This window comes from Arctopsyche grandis, chromosome 5 (genome assembly GCF_051622035.1).
Source record: "Arctopsyche grandis isolate Sample6627 chromosome 5, ASM5162203v2, whole genome shotgun sequence".
Lineage (NCBI taxonomy): Eukaryota > Metazoa > Arthropoda > Insecta > Trichoptera > Hydropsychidae > Arctopsyche > Arctopsyche grandis.
In genome coordinates, this window is record NC_135359.1 from 7,933,701 (window position 1) to 7,955,225 (window position 21,525).

The 21,525-nt window shown below is 34.7% G+C and overlaps 2 protein-coding genes across 2 annotated transcripts; one reads left to right on the forward strand and one right to left on the reverse strand.

The window, feature by feature from the left end:
- Window positions 1–1,837: 1,837 nt before the first annotated feature.
- Window positions 1,838–13,383, forward strand: LOC143911475 (polyamine-transporting ATPase 13A3-like). Its single transcript, XM_077430350.1, has 18 exons — window positions 1,838–2,152; window positions 5,670–5,906; window positions 6,032–6,260; window positions 6,338–6,542; window positions 6,611–6,815; window positions 6,898–7,028; window positions 7,200–7,382; window positions 8,015–8,203; window positions 8,285–8,494; window positions 8,669–8,917; window positions 9,000–9,273; window positions 9,363–9,671; window positions 10,650–10,811; window positions 10,880–11,034; window positions 11,112–11,335; window positions 11,412–11,560; window positions 11,642–11,832; window positions 11,910–13,383. Exons 1-18 carry the CDS (start codon window positions 2,098–2,100, stop codon window positions 12,063–12,065), a joined length of 3,513 nt encoding a protein of 1,170 aa, XP_077286476.1. The 5' UTR covers window positions 1,838–2,097; the 3' UTR covers window positions 12,066–13,383.
- Window positions 13,288–21,230, reverse strand: LOC143911476 (uncharacterized). The gene is made up of 7 exons (XM_077430351.1): window positions 20,796–21,230; window positions 15,329–15,533; window positions 15,165–15,251; window positions 14,945–15,080; window positions 14,561–14,853; window positions 14,355–14,473; window positions 13,288–14,261 (listed from the first exon to the last, which is right to left on the reverse strand). Exons 1-7 carry the CDS (start codon window positions 20,928–20,930, stop codon window positions 13,962–13,964), a joined length of 1,275 nt encoding a protein of 424 aa, XP_077286477.1. The 5' UTR covers window positions 20,931–21,230; the 3' UTR covers window positions 13,288–13,961.
- Window positions 21,231–21,525: the final 295 nt, after the last annotated feature.

Sequence of the window (21,525 nt, forward strand, 5' to 3'; positions counted from 1 at the left end):
CAAGTATACAACAAGACAACTTAAATACATTTTAAAAAGTACGATGTCTTGTTTCGTATTTTTTAATGAATATAATTTCTCATTTATTTCGGCCGTCTTGATATTTCGGCTGCCTGTGTGCGTTGCACACATTTAAGGTATGTTCATACCATCCAGCACGACCCGAATCTTGCAAGTACGGACAGTATTCTTTAGTACTGTTGCGTAGGGGTGGGTGGAGGATCCAAGTAAAAGGCCAACAGTCGTTTCACAGCATTTATTGATGATTAAGGAGATACACACACTGACAGTGCTCAGTCCAGAATGACATGATATCGCCTACGTACCGCCTTATAAGGGGTCGATCTCTCAGGACGTCTAATCTGTTTACCTATTGTATAGTCACGTATTCGGATATGTATTCCCACGACATTTGGTCCCACGGTATGGGTCAGTTCTGAGAACTGCACGGGAATGCTATCGCCGCTAAGTGCATACGGGGGAGATAATCCTCGAACGGTCACACAGTCTCTGGGATTCTATTCGGTTTAATCCGATGGCACTTACGCGGTGTACGTAACAGTACATTCTATATGGACGCGCATGAATGCGTAAATGCGCATGCGCGAATGGAGTATGAATACGTCCATATAATGTACCAAAGAATACTATCCGCACTTGCAGGACACCTGCAGGATACGGGTCGTGCTGGATAGGTATGAATAGACCTTTAAGGTCTGTTCATACTTAACAGCACTGCACGGCTTCAGCACTGCACGATTACAGCAATTTGGCCGAGTGCAAGGCAAAATCGGCTTACTTATACATTAGAGGCCATGACGATACGGCGCAATATTGCTTACGTCGTATTGTCGAGTACTTGCAATATGAATGCATACACGTGCATTCGTAGCTACGCGTCAGAATACAAGTCAGCAAAAATGTTTCGACGTTTATCGAACGAAAAATTATGTATAATCGCGCTGTTGTTGGAAGAAGAAGCTCAAGAAGGCAATAAAAAAGCACGGAGGCGTTTTGATGTCCATCCCATGTTAAAAAATAGAAAAACCGAAGGAGAGTTTTGGACACTGTATATGGAGCTTGTGGATGATGGACAAATTTTTTTTAAATATTTTCGTAAAAAATTTTAAAAAATTTTAAATATTTTTTAAATATTTGCGCCGGAACCATGTCGAAAGATTGAACAGCTGTCAACTGTCACTATCGATAATTGGTCCAAAACAGCAAAGCGGCAGACTCATGGCACGTAATTCGCATGTATATTTCAACGATGGCCAAAAAAACGGATACGATACGTTGACGGATGTTGCTGTAAGGTATGAACAAGAAATGTCGGGTACTGCTGTAAGCCTGCCGTGGCGTAAACGAGACGGTTGGTATGAATATACCCATACAAAATGTACCAAAGAATACTTTTCGTACGGCCGGATACCTGCTGAAGTCGGTACGTGCTGACTAGGTACGAACAGACCTTTATACGTGTGGTAGGCGCAGCCCTAGGGCTTACAGTACTTTATCCGTAATCGGTACGAAAAGCCGATATTGTAATAATGCCGCCAGATACAGATTTATACATATTTATTGATTCAATCAATTCTCGATTCATTCAACCCGAGTCGCTAGCATTCCATATGAATGCCAAACTAAATTGTACAAGTTTGACACTTGCACATCGATCGAATGTGTTTTATTACGAGACGGGCGACAGTTGGTACCGCGGAGGAATGACGGAATGCGAAATCAGTCCGTATGCAGAATTGCGTTAAGGCCAAAATCGCATGCAGGGCGAAACCATACGCGAAATGTGCTCACGAGATAATGTCACTGGTCGACCGCCAGGCAGTGCAATGTGCGAGTGCACTCGGTGATGAGGGAGTGGATGCTGAGCTAAGTTTCGGCTGCCGGGTGACGAGTGACAGGTGACAGGTGACAGGTGGCAGGTGAGAGGTGACAAGCGGTCTGAAGACTGAAGAACGGCCGCCTGAAGACCAGCCCGCCTCGGAGCCGCCAGGATAGAGGAGAGCTGAGGCTTGGACGGCTGCGGCTGCGGTTTCGGAAGCGTCTGAAGCTGCATGAGCGGCCACCGCCGCCCCCGACATGACCTGCACCGGGCCCCATTCTCTGCCCAACTCCAACGCTCTGCCCAACAATGGTACCTCGACAACATCTCATTCAGAAACGCTTCCCTCATTCCCCCTCGCCCTTAACATTATTACATTTCATAACCTGCAAGTGTCTCGTCCAAAGTGCCATCTATCACTCTTTGGGTGAATCACTACTAAAACTATTGCACAACTATTTATATGTGTGTACATTCATTAATGACGCACACTCGATCAGTGTCATACTTTTCAATTGACCTATATGAGTGTGATTATAATTTGCTAACTGTGTTCTGAACTTCGCCCAATGCAATTCTATTGTACTTAAAGAACACGAGGTTTCAGATACTCTTATAATTTGATGAAATGTCTTCCTTCGACAGGTACACACTTTGACACGTTGCAACTGAATAAAACTAACTAACTTACTGAAAAAAAAAAACAAATGAACGAATTTAAATTTTCAAGGAAAAAATTAATATCTTTTGTTTCATTTTTTTGTTTTCAAATAAACTTTAATTCAATAATAAAAATAAATAAAATATTCAATTTTGTTATATATTATATCTATAATAAAATACAATACGAAAAAGTAAACTGTTCAAGCGAATAAAAATTTTGGTCAAACCTACCTTTTTTTTTTTTTAAATAATCACTTAATGAATCAACTAATAGATGCCGTATAAAACGATTCATTTCTGTATAACCTGTTTCCACATATGTGGGATTAACCTGTGATCTTTGGTATGATATATATATGTATGTATTTAAATGAAATTTGAAAATACAAACATTTAAAATAAACGGTTTCTTCAAATTCCAAATATGCACTATTCCAGTTAAGGCCAAATTTTATCTTATCTTAAAATTAAAGTATATACATACATTATGTACATATTCATTGTGAGGAATTCTGTAAAATTTGGTCACAATCAGGCCCAGCCTGAGGGTATATGGCGCCCCAAAAAAAGTAGTTTTCAGCCCCCCCCCCCCCCTTAATAAATTTTATAAAAGTTACATGTTGAAAAAAAATATATTAAGAAAAACCAAATTTTATTCAAAATAGCCACGTCCTATGTACAATATATAATAATATTAATAAAAATTAATATGTATATTAAATTTTACAAAAGGATGATGTTATTGTGGAACATATTTTTAAAAAATACATAAAATTAAATTTAGATACTTTATTTCATTCGATTTGATTGGTTTAATTTCGTGAATAAAATTCATTCATTTAATATTTCGTTTAACGTCACGTTTAAGCAGTATTTTATTAAAATACGATTCCAAGTAACCATTTGTACCAATGAGAGTTTATTGTTTCCATAGTTTTATTCGTGAGTCGTTGATATTTGACAGTCGACTTCCTGCGTTCCTCGTAATTTATAATATTTTATAGTTAGTATTGTTACTTTTAGTAGAAATATTAAGTTGAATATAAAATATTTTATAAATTCAAAGAAATACAATGTTTTATTTTCAATTTTATAATCAAAAAAAGAAAAAAAAAATAGCGTGTCTCCTGGCGCCCCTAGGCACGTGCCTAGTCTGCTGCACCTGTGAGCCGGCCCTGGTCACAATTAATCGACAAATACAAAGCAGACAAGACGAATATCAAATTTCATCTGCCAGTGCATTTTACAAATTAACGAATGTCCTCAATTTCTTAACTAGTGACTAGTTAAAAATAAAATTCATCTGATATGAGGCATCTCCATCTATCATTAACACAGATAAACAAATATGGCCTCTTTGTTTAATATAACACGCTATATCACGTCAAGTGGCCTTCCCTCGAATTGTTTACTTATAAATCCTCTGCGAGTGGCATAAAATATCAAATCAAATAAAAATAAAAAATTCAAACCAAAAATCTTTTGACACATACAGTAACGGGCGATGAAAGGTGTCCACCTCGAAAAAACTCATATTTTCTTGTTTTTCGGACTTATAAACGATTGTATTTATTTTTTTTGTTTATTAAAATTGCATTTATGAAGTTTGAAAGAAATTCAAGTAGTAATGCGAAGAAATTAAAACGAAACTACAATGTTATTCAAATTATTAGGAGTCGGTGATGTATGGAAAGATTTAGTAGTGTAATTAAAAATTTTTTTTTTCATAAAACTAATGTATTAATAAAAAAATCTAAAAATCACATTTCATTTATTATAATAATACTTATATATAAAATTTGTTTCAATATTTGATTGGCCCCCCCTTATTTTTTATATTAGCCTCAACTCTTCGAGGCATTGATTTAATTAAATTTTGAATATATTCATCTGTGATATCGTTATCCCATATATATTTTATTTTTTCAATTAATTCTAATTTAGAGGAAGGTTTCTTATTATTAATTTTAGAACCCATTATAGCCCACAGGTTCTCTATTGGGTTCAAATCCGGACTGTTACCCGGCCGTTCCAAGGGCGAAATGCCACTTTCCGCAATGAAGTTCTTGACCTAAAATTTTAGATAATAACTTAATGATATATTTTTATTTTTATTTGTTGATTAGGATACATAGCAATAAAAAAAAAAGATTACTTACAGTTTTGGCAAGATGACATGGTGCAGAATCGTCTTGAAAAATGCATTCAGATTCCCACGCATAGTGCATTTCTATTGCTGGTATCAAATGTTCTTTTAAAAATTTTTTATATGTTTCGGCGTTAACTGTCCCATCAATTATGGCCAATGGACCCACCCCATGGAAAGAAAAACATCCCCAGACCATCTGGCCCGCACGGTGTTTGACCGTAGGCTGAATACATTCGTCACTCAAACGTTCGCCCGATCTTCGTCGAATGTAGTGGATGCCATCGGACCCAAACAAATTAATTTTGCTTTCTTCCGAGAAGATAACACGCCTCCAGTCCATTTCCGTCCAATTAATAAATTTTTTGGCCCAATTCAGTCGTTGCATTCTCATTTTCTTGGTCAAAAATGATTTTTTCGCCGGTATCCTGGCAACTAAACTGTATTCTTTAAGGCGACGACGTACAACTTCGACGCTGATTTCTTTTCCCCCAGCTGCTATAAACTCCGATCTAATTTTCACAGCACTTTTGAACCGGTTTTTGTAGACACATTCTTTTTAAAAGTCTATCTTCGGCGGAGTTGGTCTTTCTGGGCTTTCCCGATCCTTTTTTCCTCTCTAGGGATGCTGAATTTTTATATTTTCTTATGCAATTAAGCACAGAGGTCTTACTGCATCCTACTTTCTGAGCGATGTAGCGAGAACTAAATTTTTCTTCAGCCAGAGTTAGAATTATCGCTTTATTCGCTTCGGTTAATTGTTTTACACCCGACATATCGTACACAAAATCACTTCAAAACGTGCTAATCCTTCGAAAAACAGTGGTCAACTGTTTGAATACCTAAAGATAAGGATCCTTTTCAACAAAAAAAGGTCTTTTACCTGAACATCTGACACGCAAAAAAAATGTACACAAGCTTTTGTCCCTTTTCTATGGGTGGACACCTTTCATCGCCCGCTACTGTATATACATACATAGTTTTCGTATTAAATAATAATAATACTCTATGCATTTTCAGATGATTATGAAATAATAGGAGAAGCCCATTGGCAAATACTAGAAAATGCCCAACAAGGAACGGACGAAGTGGTACTCAGGGTGTATGGCTACCGTGAAAATTTCATGAGGAAATTCGTCTTTCATCTGTGTAGCGTGCTCCTATGCTGTATTCCGTACTTTGTTGTTTGCTACTATCCCAAGTATGGGATGTTGAAATATTCAAAGTGCAGTCTGAATTCTGCCAAGATTGTTTTCAGTATGTTGTTTTAAAATATAAATATTTTTTACCCATTAAGAAAAATGTATATCATTATAATAAGTGTTATGACATTATAACATAATTTTATTTATTGGTAATATCGCATTGTATTATTGTTTCAGTATTATCTAGCGATGGTAGTTGTAAAAAAGAATATGTTCAAGAGACTGATGTAAGCTTACCAAATTTTTACGATAAAAATATTAGATATTTTTTATATCAATTAACTAGATATATATGGATGAAAGATTCTGCGTCGTTTATAAATGTTCAAAGTCTTAATGAGAAAGCTACCGTTGCTCAGCTCATGGAAAGTACAATTGGCATCAATAAAAAGCATCAGAATGAGCTGTAAGACTTTTTCACTATTTTTTTTTTTTATTCATATAATAATATTCAAGTTTTAATAAATTTGATTATATTTTCAGAATAAAACTTTACGGTCACAATGGAATTGAAGTAGAAGTAAAAAGTTATTGGGCTCTTTTTGTCACTGAAGTTTTCAATCCGTTTTATTTATTTCAAGTATTCTCGATTATTCTGTGGTCTTTAGACGACTATTATCATTATGCCGCTTGTATATTTATACTGTCATGTGTTTCAATCATTTCGTCACTATATCAGACGAAAAAGGTTTGTTCAAATTCCAAACATTTAATACGATCATTCATACATTTGTTAAAATAGAATATTCATTTCAGTTAAGCGTGGCTCTGCACGAATTGGTCGAAAGTTCCAATTGCAATTCGGTGACTGTTCAACGACCTGGCCATCAAGAATGCTTGATTGAAGCTCGCAGCCTTGTACCGGGTGATGTTTTAGTATTGCCTCCAGCCGGCTATCATATGCCTTGCGATGCCGTTCTTCTCACTGGGACTTGTATTGTGAATGAAAGCATGCTAACTGGTTAGATGAGATTTGCATACATTATGTAACATATTGTTTTAAAGAATTCCTCATTTTTTTTATTATAATTTTGTATGCTAAGGTGAGAGTGTTCCTGTTGTCAAGTCACCACCTAATATGAGTTCTGAATGCTATTCAACTGTTACACATAAACGGCACACAATCTTTGCTGGCACCAGCGTAATTCAAACTCGATTTTACGGCAATAATAAAGTAAGCATATTGTTGCCAAATTCCTTCTTTATATAAAAAAAAAACAATAAATTAGTTAATTCAGCATTTTTTACTAACGTTATACATACACGTCTGTTTATGTAATAATAAAATCTACGTACATTTGAATCTAAATGAATATCTAATAATTATCTATTCAAAATTTTATAGGTTCTGGCAAAAGTAGTAAGAACTGGTTTTTATACTTCCAAAGGAGAACTAGTCAAGAGTATTTTGTTTCCTAAATCAATGGCGTTTCAATTTTATAAGGATGCTGTGAAATTTGTTATTTTCCTATTCTGCATATCGGCTATGGGGATGGGATATTGTATTTGGTTATATGTTGAAAGAGGTGTAAGTATTTCAAAGTTAACTTCAATCCTGCTTGTTTATGGGTACAATTTAACTGTACATTGAAAAAAATACTTTGTAACTTAAAAAAAATGTTTGTGCATTATTTTCGTTGCATTAAACAATCTCGTATTGTACATTGAATAAAATATTTTGGTATTATAAAGTGACTATTAAAAAATATAAAACGACCATTCGAAAAAATAGATTTTAGCATTAAAATAGATACAAAAAGTGGCAACTGTCAACTGTCAAAAGTGTTTACTTTTGTTTACGTATTACGTATGAATATGAATGATGATGTCAGGTCGTAGAGTCAAAACCAAGGTCGTAGGTGTCGAAGGTCGCAAGCTGAAGACTAAAAATTAAGGAATCCAGTAGAGAGAAGCGTTGGTCGTTGTCGGTTCTTATTTTGGTATTCGCGATGTTTCCGATACAGTTCATCTGTCATTTTAATACACATTTCATCCGATTTTTAAGTAGCAAATACTTTTTTCAATGATCAAAACAAAGTTTCTAATGCAATCTGTATCCAAATTTTTTTAAATGCACATTTATTTTATAAAATGGACGTTTAAATTGTTACCCTTATTTATGCAACTTTGTACATTATTTTAATAGTTTTGAAATTTCAGAGTAATTTGAAGACTATCATATTTCGTACGTTAGATATTATAACTGTGGTAGTTGCACCGGCGTTGCCTGCTGCTATGACTGCTGGTACAGTATATAGCCAGCGACGGTTAAAAGGTCATGATATATTTTGTATAAGCCCGCTCCGCATCAATGTGTGTGGAAAACTTCAATTGATTTGCTTTGATAAGGTTCCAATTTATTACTAAATAATTTTCCACATCTTATTGCCTTTTATAAAATGAATGTTTTTAATTTTTTTTATTCTATAGACGGGTACACTCACTGAAGACGGATTAGATTTGTATGCTGTGTTGCCGAACGTCAATGAATCGTTTGGTGAACCGGTGCATAATATAGCAACGCTATCGGCAAAATCGCCTCTGATGCAAGCGCTTGCTTCTTGTCACTCCTTGACGAGCATTGACAATCAGCTAACGGGAGATCCTTTAGATTTGAAAATGTTCGAAGCTACCAGTTGGGTTAGTATCTTTCAACGTAATAAAACCAACTGCCAGTTTTGTAGGTCTGATCGTAGAACTGTAGAAGGAAAGCATATAATAAATTGGACTCAAGTTTATCTTATGATTACTATCAGGCCTGGTAAATGCAATTTTTTGCGTACGAATATAGACTGATTGGTATGAACATTTTAGATTTTAGAAGAACCCGGACCAGAAAACACTCGTTACGATAGTCTTGCTCCGACTGTTGTTAAACCTGCTTCTACTAGTGAAGCTTCACTTTTGCGTGAAGATATAGATCCTTTGACGTTGGATATTCCATATGAAATCGGTCTTCTGAGACGTTTCCACTTTTCTTCGACTCAACAATCTATGGGAGTGATAGCCAGAGTTCTTGGACAACCGCAAATGATTTATTTTGTTAAGGGAGCTCCGGAAAAGGTTAATTAATAACAGTTTAATTTAATCTTATGGTTACAAAATCGCTATCTTTAAATTTAAAATGTTTTTTATTCATTTTTAGATATCTGGAATGTGTTGCCAGTCGACTTTGCCAGAAAACTTTAGCATGGTGCTTAATGATTATGCATCGAGAGGGTTTCGGGTGATCGGTTTAGCATACAAAAAGCTCGATAGAAAAATGAAATGGATTGATGCTCAAAGAGTGAAAAGAGAACAGTTGGAGTGCAATATGACTTTTCTCGGCTTATTGGTCATGCAAAACAGTTTAAAACCACAGTCCGCTCCGATAATTAAAGATTTACATAATGCTAACATTCGTCTAGTGATGATAACCGGTACACACATATAATGCATATTGATATTTTATAATAATATGAATTTTTTATTTAAATTTAAAATAATAATATTGTTATGTATCAACTAGGTGATAATATTATGACAGCTGTGTCCGTGTCTCGCGATTGTGGAATGGTGCCTTCAGATGAAAAGATAATTTTGATCTCACATAAAGCACACCCAACCAGCAACATCGATAATGGAGCTAGACCTTCCATTCATTTTGAAGTCGTCGGTGAACCAAGAGATTTATGCCGTTCTCAAAATCATTCTCATATTTCTCTTACAATTTCATCGATGCTGGTAAATGAAAAGTACTGTTTTGCATTGGATGGTAAAACTTGGAACGTAGTGAGACAGCATTATCCAGATTTAATGCCACGTATATTAACTAAAGGTACAAATATAAAAATGATAAGGGTGAAATCACACAAAAAGGCACGCGGCATATGGTTGTTTTTTTTTAGATACTTTTAAACATGCGAAAAAGATGCAGCACGTATTCATGGCACACAGTCCTAAAAATCACCCCTTGGGGTGTTTTCGGTGATATTTTATCCTTATATTTATCCTTGCTTGACAGTGTTAGATAACGGTGAATCCCATATTTGAAGAAATATAAGAGAACTTGTCTAAATAATAATGATATTAAAGATTTCAAGCTTTTATTGTTTAATAATTTAGTTTTAAACTTAATTAGTAAACAATTAACAAAAATAGATAAACAAGTGTCCCGTTTCTAAATAACAATTGACTAATATTTCCGGGTAGCTTTAAGAATTAAATACTCATTTGAAACGACATATGCCATTCATAAATAAACGGACAAAGATGTTTTCTGCGAAAAGGGTTCTATGTTGAGCACTAATTATCGACTGTAACCAATTGATACTAAATATGTCTAAAATAGAATAAATAGAAACGGAAAAGTAGTATCCCATTTCTAAATGACAATTGACTTAAGTTTTTTGGTACAAGAACTGAATACCTACTTAAATCTCTAATACCATCAACAGATAAACGAATAAAGATTTATTTGCGTAAAGGACTATAGTGCACAATTGATACTGAATGCATTTATATGTCGATAAAATTTGATATTAAGAACAAAGTATCTTTTATTTATACTTTTTTATTCAAGAAAGTGGTGATTGCAATCGCCATTTTCTCGAATTTCGGTAGCATACGTGTGAGCTTACAAAAAAAATGCATTCTGCACCTGCATCGGATACCTGAATTCGGTTTGAGAAACCCCTACTGTGAACCGCCACAGCGGGAAGCCAAGCACATGACGTGCCGTTCTTCTCTATGTGATTTCGCCCTAAATATAGCTGATTTTGATAAAAATTAGATTGATTTTAAAAATATCTCTTAGGGACTGTATTTGGAAGATTTGGACCTGATCAAAAAACTCAGTTGGTTGTTGCTCTTCAACAATTGAACTACATCGTCGGTATGTGTGGTGATGGAGCTAACGATTGCGGAGCTTTGAAGGCTGCTCATATCGGAATATCTTTATCACAAGCTGAAGCGTCAGGTAATTACCCATATGCATGTACATATATAGTTAATTCAAATATATTTTTAACTATTATTAACTTGCAGTTGCTGCGCCATTTACATCGAGAGTCCAAGATATTACCTGCGTGAAAAATTTAGCACTCGAAGGGAGATGCGCTCTTAGTACTTCTTTCGCTATATTCAAATACATGGCGTTGTATTCTTTGATTCAATTTTTCTCAGTGCTGATTCTTTACAATGTAAACAGATGTTTCAAATTTGAATTTATAAAAAAATTTATTCAAGTATTTACAATTTAGTCTAATGTTCATTTCAGAAATACTCTATCTTGGGTAATATGCAGTTTTTGTACATTGACTTGGTTGTGACTACATCTTTAGCATTGTCGATGGGACGTGCTGGACCAGCTAAAGAATTATGTGCCCGTTCTCCTCCTGTATCTCTAGTTAGTCCTAGTAGTACTGTACCTCTGTTGATGCAAGTTGCCGCATGCCTTCTCACTCAATTGGGAGCACTACACGTTCTCAAATATCAAATTTGGTAATTAAATATTTAATTTTCTTTGTGCAATCATAAGTTTTATAGTGATTTTTTCAATTAATTTGTAATATTTTAGGTTTAAGCCTGTAGAAGGGGGTCCGGATGTCGAAGAGGTGTTGTGCTGGGAAAATACCGTAATATTTATAATAAGTAGTTACCAGTATGTGATACTTGCGTGTGTTTATTCTAAAGGTCAACCATTCCGAGAAGCTTTTTGTTCAAATGGTAATACTTTCATCTTGGATTTATACATATAATGTGATTTAATTTACCACACATGCTAAATTTATTCTGAAATTTTTTCAGTGTATATGGTGATAACATTACTTGTGCTGAGTACGTTCACCACTATTGTTTTCATGTCACCATGGGAAGCTCTGTCAGAATTTTTTGAAGTCGAGTCGTGGGATTTTGATGGAAATATGGAAAAAAATTATTTTCGAATATATTTGCTTCTTATACCTGGTATTCATTTAATGATGGCCATCGCAATCGAAGTATGAATGAAACATATCCATTTATATATTATAAAATTCATCAAAATAAGGTTTTGATTACTCTTTTTTTGTTTCAGGCGTGCTTGGCCGATACTATCTGGTTCAAAGCTTTTATACATAGAATTGTTCCTCAGTCGATAAAACGAAACAAACATTCATACAAAATGGTAATGAAACAAATGGAAGGTAACTTGTGGATGGAATCACTGAAAACGGAGGCAACTGTCTGCTGACAATTATTGTCAATTAATCTTTTTAAATTACAAGAATCCGTTTGCTTTAGGGATATTCTATTTTATTTCGATATGATCTGCTGACAACTGCTTTTTCGTTAACAGTATTCGCTGTATAACTTCCTTCCATTACTTATATATATATAGGAAAAGTGATATTTCATTTAAGTAGTAAAATTTCATAGTCTAGTGGTTTTCAACTCGCGGTCCTTACAGACTTCTTCCATGAACTCGGTAAAATGGGTGAAAATATGAAAAACACGTGTTCCTTTATACTGAATAGAAATAATACTTTCGGTTGATTTCTGTTAAGTTTTGCATATAAAATTTTGAATAGCTGTGATTTTGTAAATGTCATCGTATTGAAACAAGTTCACAGAATTCTATCTTCCGTGGTCCACGGACTACATTGAATTGAAAATCACAGACATAGTTAGATAGTTATGAAGTCAATTTTATCCTGTTGTAGCTGTACAGCTGTTTTATTTATATAAATATTGTACTTAGATACACTTATTTTTAAACATGAAATTACGGAATGTGCTTATGTGTTTCGCAAACTTTTGATTATTGAGATTTATAAATTTACAAGTTTATTTTTATTTAACACGTAGATGTATAACATGTTAATGTTTTTATTTAACAAAATAGTTTTTTGAATTTTTTTCTAGTCAGAATATTGCCGTTTTTCTTTTCTCTTGTTTTTATTAGTAATATTCTTTTTTTTTTTAATAGAACATTTACAAAATTATCATTATTTTCTCATAGAAAAGTGTTTTACTTCTTATAAATTATGTAACTTTTCTAATGAACTCTTATAAATGTGAATTTTACATTTCATGAAATAAATTTAATGTATCCCAAAACATAAGATGCGATACCTTAGTATTTAATAAACTTAACTAATAAATTTAACGAGTGATGTTCAGCTTAAAGATTTAGCAAATGTTTACTATTTTTTTTTTCTTTCTTTGATAATAAATGTATGTAGGTGCACATTCCATGTGTAGTACCGAGACCCGATTCCGAAAGAGTTAAAAATTAACAACTTTGGTTATAACTTGCTCAATGGATATTTAAAAACGTTTACTTAAAAGTATCTCGCTGCCTTCAATCAATGTTTCTCATTTCTAACTCCAGTCGTGATAGTCTCGGTATAAATGTTACTTAATTTTTATTACAACGTATATATATATTATTGTTGATTTTATTTGTTTTTGTTAATTTGCATTTTTCAAATAAATTAACTATAAAATATATAGGTAAGGCAATTAGACTATAAATTTAGAAAATTAATTCTCACAAAAAGGCAAATAAAGTGACTAAATTTAACCTGAACAATTAGTATATCCCCATTCATGTTGTTATTGTTTTCAATCTTAAAATTAAATATTAATCACACAAGTCGTAGGGTCAAGTTGAAAATTTTATTTCAAAAAATACTTGATCATAATGCAGATTTTCCTGCAACATAATTCTGATCTAAATTATACATCAATACATCAATTTGACTTGTTGATTTGCAGAAAACGCTGCATAATATACACATACATTACATATTAGGTTTAGCAAATCAATCAACATGTACATAATACAATTTTAGTGCAATTGAATTTTGATTAATATATTTAATTGTAGGATTTTTACAATAAATCATAATCACATAATTTGTATTTATTTTTTTGGATTTACAGACAATATCTTCCATATATATAGTATAAATCTCATACAATACATTCATTATACATGTTGTTTTACAATACATGTTTACAAATGTAAGATTTCATTAAAAATACACATCATTTCTGCAATATTTGATTAATTTTAACATTAAGTTTCATTAATTTAAAATAAATTACTCTATGATAAATGGGGGACACGAAGCAATTAAAAGTGTCAAATTGTTTCGGCACTACTTGGATTTAAAGTGTAGTTATTTGGTTCCGAGCACTGAATTAACGAACAAACAGCGAAACTATTACACAAAAGTTTTTCATTGTAGTTCTTCAATAAATGATCATATTTTATCATAAACATGCTGGACGCCGTCCACGCAAATACACTGTGACAGCCGCGCTCTTCGTATATATCAATTCCTGAGATTGGATAATCGACACACAACAGACGAGATGATATCGGCGATATTTTATCGAGAATCAACAGATCTTCAATGCTTTTCAACAAATACATGGAAATCTGCAAATATAAAAACGATTTTAAAACAACTTCAATACCCACTGACACACCAGCTTTTCAATTGCATTTAAATATCAAATATGCATGTGATACCAATCCAAAATATGTTCCGACGATTAAGATGTTGCCGTGGAGTAAAATGCAAGAGACAAATAATCCAGTGTACGTAATTTCTTTGTTATTTGCCAACGAAATGTGGAAATTTGAATAATCTGCAAACAATTCATCGTACGACTTAAAAAAGTTGCCACCCAAAGCAAAATTCAAAACGAATCAACAAATCAAAAACATATACAAACCACAGTAAAAAAATATGTTTCCCCTAAATAAATAATATTTCTTGTAAATTGATGTAGAATTGTACGGCCATTTTACATCGCGTATTTTCACTAAACGATTGCACTCGTATGTTAAAATCTTTCCCGAATTTGTGAGCAAATATATCTTATTTTTGTGACAATCAAGTGCTATTATCATATCTGAATTGTACCATTTCACCAATAATGCCCTTTTTCTAAAATTGTTCTGCCTTAAATTGTACATACATAATTCTTGCCTTAATGTTATATAATAGCATACGTCGCCGTTAACTCTGAAATAATTAAAACGAACATTTTAATAACATCATGACGCATTTTCAAAAACACTACGTACCAAAGTATATTTAAAATAAGGAAATTTACCTGAATAAATAAACATTGTCGATAGCGACAGATTCTCGAGGAACACCTGAATTGTTAGCAATCGATGGTTTTAAAAACAATGTATGGTTTTCGGAGTGAATCATTCTGACGAATTTATTTTCAAAATAGCAGAAATCTGTAAAGGTTTTCGGTTAAATTACATTCAAATTTTAAACTTTGCTATTATACAAATAAAAAATATGTATGTATATATACTAACATTGTCCAAATATTTCTTCCGTCGGTGTCAGTGTTTCTATATCATACAATTTCACTGAATGTCGCAATGTCACATTCAACGACCCCTCTGAAAGTTGTTCGGTAAAAAAATTATAATTTTAAATTATCAAACCTCACGAAGCAATAAGAACATGTGAAACGTACCTTTAGAAATATTCACGGTGATGATTTCTTTATCCATACTTGAGTACCTTTGCAATAATTCAATTTTAACCCAAGCCGAATTCAATTTTGTCCATAAACAGATGTTGACATATATGTCCGACCATGAAAGGTTGCCTTTTTCATAAATATTTCCCCAAGCGTCTGGATATTCCGTCAAGCAAAAACTCTTCCAGAGATCCATTTCCTGAGATGAAAAAAGTATTCAACATATCTGCTAGCTTAGATCAAATCTCATACAACTAACTACATACACATGACGAGTCATTAAGCTATGAAATCATAATAATTTATATTCAAAAGCAACAAAGGTTCCACATATGTTTAACACTTGCATAACTGTGCTAAAAAAAATCCGCTAATCACTGTGCTGGACTCCAAGCGTCCAGTTATGAATGTGTGTTTTAAGTTAAAATTATGCAAAATCTGCAAGGTTAATATAATTTTATCAAGTATTTAACTTTGAATAAATAATACATAATGCAAGAAATTTTACTTTATTTCATAAAACATGAACACTCTCCTTCACAGATCGCTCCAAAGCGACGAGTGCACTTAAACAGATACCTAGAATAAAATCAACATACATAAGCAATTTATACAATGCAAATTCATACAAACATCTATGGAGACATTTTTGCAGAATTTCATAATCAAATTGGTGAACCTCAAGACGTTGAATAACTTGAGATTAGGAAAGGAAATACCAATTTACAGGAACCGTTTCAATGAAAATCAGAAAAATTGGCAAACTGATCGACCTGGAGTCACAATCCAAGTTCTGGCCAGCAGTGGGACTCGAACCCGTGATCATCTGCTCGATAGCATAATAAGCAAACCACTAGTCCACGCCGCTGGTTTAAATGGGAAAAAAAATTACGGCTGAAGTAGAGCCGTCATTCCAAGGCGGATATCATTCTCACACTGACCATTGAGCGCGGATACTGAATTATCCCTCTCTCGCACCTGTCAGGAACGTGTACAAGGGGCTTCATGCGAAAATAATTATTTCTGTTGATATTGATCAATGTTTTTATTTCATAGCGGCATAATTCGAATCATAGAGGTTTTGATGAAGAGTACACAAAATATGAAGACTTTGCATTCAGTATATTTGGAGAAATAAAATATAAGTCCTGGTCACTCGCTATCCATCACAGTGCGGCAATTGTTAATATCTTTCTGAAGTATTGTCAAATCCATTTACATTAATTATTTTTACTTAGCCCTATGACTGCTACAACAACGATAAGATCGTTGTTGTCGTCATTAATTGTCGTATTTCAATACTTTCTGTGAGCCGCCAGCGCATCAGTGGCAAGAAACATTTTTTTTATATACGTATTTATATTTATTTTTCAATCAAGCTTTATAAATATTTATCAATTTTTTAAATAAAAGCTCTTCAATTTCGGGTTCATCGTCAAAGTCAATTTCGGGTTCATTATCAATGTCAATTTCGGGTTCGTTGTCAAAGTCATATAAGGAGTTATTACTTGGGAATTGATTAATGTCGATAAATTCATTTTCAGAATCAGTAGAGCTGCTGATTTGTCGAGTTCCTCGGCGAGGAGCTATTATTTCGCTTTCGTCACTTTCACTGTCCGTTATCATTTTGCAGAGTTAAAATAAATGGAATAGTAACAAAAAACAATAGAAATCCGCTCTCAATTATATAGGTCACGAGACGTCACGAATTCGTGCAATCAATCAAATGCAACTTAAATGCATACAAAATGTTTATGATACATGTTAAAAATTATTTGATTATTTGAAACTTCGCATCCTTGTGTGTCTCGCTCACACGTGCGCAATTAAAACCAAGAAATAAAGAGAGAAAGACCGCTACCTGTTTCAAATGTATCGCATGTTGTAAAGATACATCGATGTCTAAAAATAGATTATTGAAAAAAATAATGCGTCGGAAAACAATCGTCAAAACTTATTTAGTGTATATATGTAGGTATCTCTTTCGCACACACGCATGTAAAAGCAAGACAGAAAGAGAGAGCGCGAGTCCACAAGTGCTTCTTAAAAATGTATATAAAGTATTACAAAAATTACGCGCGTTCGGCGAAGTAAGTATGTAAAAAAATATATTATATTTTTTTTTTTCAAAATAATTACAAATGTTAGCATTTTTCGCTTGGACATTGAAAAACCTCGTAGCAGCCAAAGGGTTAAAAAATGCACAATAGATTAAACCAGAGGTCCAAACTACAGCTTGTAGCCCATGACCACTTTTAGTTTGGTTTGAAAATTAATCTCAAATCACACGACCAAAAATGGTAAACAAAAATTAAGTTCTAGAAAGAATTTCGAGTAATACTTTGAGTATCGTAGTAATCGAATTCAACTGTGTCCCATATCGAATCCTTGGAGTACAACAACATTGTCTACAAATATTACAATTACATTGTCTACAAACAAGAAAATTAATCAGTCCTTCAACTAACTATCTTTTCAATTTCAAGCTCCATTCGTTTTTATTTTCTACTATATTTTTTCCATTGACTGGTTTTCAGAGGGGATTTGAACACAATGTTCGAAGAAGCTAATAAGTTCTGTACATTATTCAAGGTGGCCCACGGGAGACGGATGGTAAAAAATAATACAATACTCTTTCAATTTTCTGTATAAACATTATTTATTGACATATAAGGGTAAAAGGTTGCAATTTAAAATGTCTATGTGTGGAAAATTATATCATTCAATGGATAACAAGGTTGGGTTTTTCCAGTGTGACTTTCTTTCGTACACGTGTTCTTTAGAATAAAAATTACACATGGAAATGTCAGGTAAACAGGCAGGCCAAGGGAGATCACCAAAGCATGAAAATAGCCGATTAGAGCCAGGCAGAGAAATGTTATATTAATAGAAGTGGCTTTAGGCGTCATAATGTTGTTAAGTGACGATTGTCCACAGACAATCCTAAATAATTTTAGCATCAGTCGTATCTGACGCTTGGTGCTCTACGTATGTCTGATAAAAACTTCTCTGTTTGTTTATATTCCTCGCAAGATGGGCAAGCATCGGTAAAAATTGCACAATGCATTCAAACACACACGATAAACAACATGGGATACATTTTTATAAGTAAATTGATCCGATTGTATTCCGTGCTTTGTAGCGTATTTATAGAGACGTACCGCGTAATATTGACAACAATTATTTAGTCGTAAGGGCCCTTCTATTATGTAACCAGCAGCGTGGTCTAGTGGTGAATGTTGAATTATTTCGTACTTGATGTTACGAGTTCGATTCCCCGCTAAGTCTCGTTGCTGGCCAGACCTTGATTTGTCTAGGTCGATCGTTTCTTATCAGAATTTGCCAATTTTTCTGATTTTCATTGAAACGATTCCTGTAAAATTGGCGTTTCCTTCCCAATTTTCGGTTGCGAACCTTTAGTTATTGTTATATCTTAGGTTTCGCCATATTGCTCACCATAGATGTCTCTGTGGTTGTTTATCGAATATAAAATTCGTATTGTTACATGAAAGTTATTCATCGTTATTGATCGTATTAATACGATGTTTGTAATATATGTATACTGACCATAGATGTCAGATATTTAGATTTACATGTATCTATGTAATAATTATGTGGACCAGGCAGGCGCATTTGGGGCTTACCTGTTAAGCCTTCCTGGTATATTTGTATATATGTATGTAAAAATAAAATAAATTATTATCACATTTCTCTGGAGCCAGGCCACACTGGGTGACTTGCGAGTGACTTTGTTACCCAAGCGTAGTAGCTCGTGGTCACTCTTGGTCACCCAACTCGGGCAACCAAAAGCGACTAAGAATCCGCTCACTAATACCTATTAACCCTTTGAATGCTGACCAACGCCGTTTGAAGTTTTGCCAACAAATCCATGGGCCTGAAAAACGCTGATAGGCGTTGTATTTTGAGCATGTACAAAGTAAACGAGAAGACTAACCGCTAAGCCTTTCCAGGTAGCATTGTGTAATCCGTGTCATTAATTTGTCAACGTTTATAAAGATTCGTTTACATCGGAATTTCTGAATTTATAACCATAGCAGAATTACCCGATGGAAACCCCTAACTGCTAAGTATTTTATATTATGGCTTGGCATTTAGATTGTGAGCATTACATTTTAACAACAATGAAGAAGATGGAACTAGTTTTGGAAAAATTCATTCATTAATAGACTTCTTTTGTTTATTTTATATTGTTGCAAGATATATTATAGAGTCTAAACACACCTTTACAAAACTCGAAATCCTCAGCGGTAATTATCTAGGGTTTGTTTGGATTAGCTATTAGCTATTTCTAAATAATTCTAGTTGGAAATGTTGGCGAAATTTTCAGCATGGCAGGCTTTCAACGGAAAAGACGTCAGTACTCAAAGGGTTATACTAATTTGCTTCCGTTTTTCCCAGTGTTTTTTCGTTGATTTATTTTTGTATTGTGGTCTTCAGTTCTTCCAGTGTGACTTTCTTTCGTATACGTGTGCTTTAGAATAAAAATTGCACGTGGAAATGTCAGGTAAACAGGCAGGCCAAGGGAGATCACCAAATCATGAAAATAGCCGATTAGAGCCAGGACACACTGGGTGACTTGCGAGTGACTCTGTTGCTCAAGCGTAATAGCTCGTGGTAACTCTTGGTCACCCAACTCGGGCAACCAGAAGCGACTAAGAATCCGCTCACTAATACCTATTAAGAGTCTTCAATGTGTAACGATACAGTCATACATGCTCATAGCTTTTTCACTATGTAGTCGCTGGCAACTATTGCAGCACGCCTAAATACATTTTAAGGAATCGCGACGATTGTTCAAGTGATAAAATCACCATGACTAGACCAAATGGGTGACTTTAAGACTTGGGCAACCGGTGAGTAGTCTGGTATGGCATGCTCCATACAACTGCATACATTTGATCTGGTCGCGCAACAAAGTCACCTGGTGCGACCAGGCGAAATAATGCTGGAACTGCAGGAATTGCATTTCCCCTGTTGATTGCTCGTCTTCGAAGTTCTGGTTCAAGAAAATTGTTTACTATGTTTACCTATAAATGACATGGAGTGAGGAGTTGAACAACCATTACATGTTCCTCCTCCCTTTAGACGTCAAATACTACAAATTACAAAAACGTACGTTTCCCGTGGACCATCTTGTATGTATTATCAACAAAAAAGTGACGCCATTTTAAAAATGACTGGGAGTACTAGAATAGAATATGAAAACAAGAAAAAAAAATGCATTAATAACTCAATACAACCAAAATCGGTACTCATCGCCAATGTGCTCTAAATGTGTAATATATATATAGTGTGCACACGATTCAATACAGAATTTAAAAAAATCGATTAAATTTTCAGGTCAATATGGTACGGAAAAATGGCAAGTAAACATCTTCAATGTCGAGATGTTAAAGTAGGAGGGGGTGTGGTGAGGTGAGGTGTGGTGTGATGTAGTCACCTTTTGAAGCCTCTGGACGATGTGCCTCCAGGAGCGGCAGACGAGCTTGCAGCGTGCCAGAGTGCGGCCGTCGGTGTAGCGCAGGATCACCTCGACCACCTCTGGCGGCAGACGTACCACCGCTGCTGCAGACATCGTCAATCCTCACCTGTCACCTGTCACCTGTTACTTGTCACTCGTCACCCCTCACCTGTCACTCGTCAAGTGACGAGCGAAGGCAGTCGCCAGCCACCGGTGACAGCTGGTTCGAAGACAACACCAGCCCACCACCCGCCGCCTACTGCCTACCGCCCACCGCCCACCACCCACCACCACCACACTGAAACTTGACACTCGACACTCGCACCCCACAGGCCTACACCCTACACCCAACACCCAACAACTAACACTCAGACACACTGACAGCCCACAGCTGACACCAATGCTCATACCTCTACGGCCATATCCAAACCGACAAATATTGACCGAAAAATATATACGTTTATACTTTGAGGTCAGGACACCCAAAATGGGCCACCAAATACATCAAAACTTAAGACGATCAACTCATACAAAACTTAAATCTCTAAGAGTGGAAACGGTTCGGTGATTATTCCGCAAAAAGCGATCTCACGCAAGTCACTAAAATCTCGGTCTCCGTGACGAGACAGAATGTTAAATTACAGAAATCGGTCACGATTGACCGATTTTAGGGTGTGACGGGTGATCACGTGTGACCGATCTAGAGCGA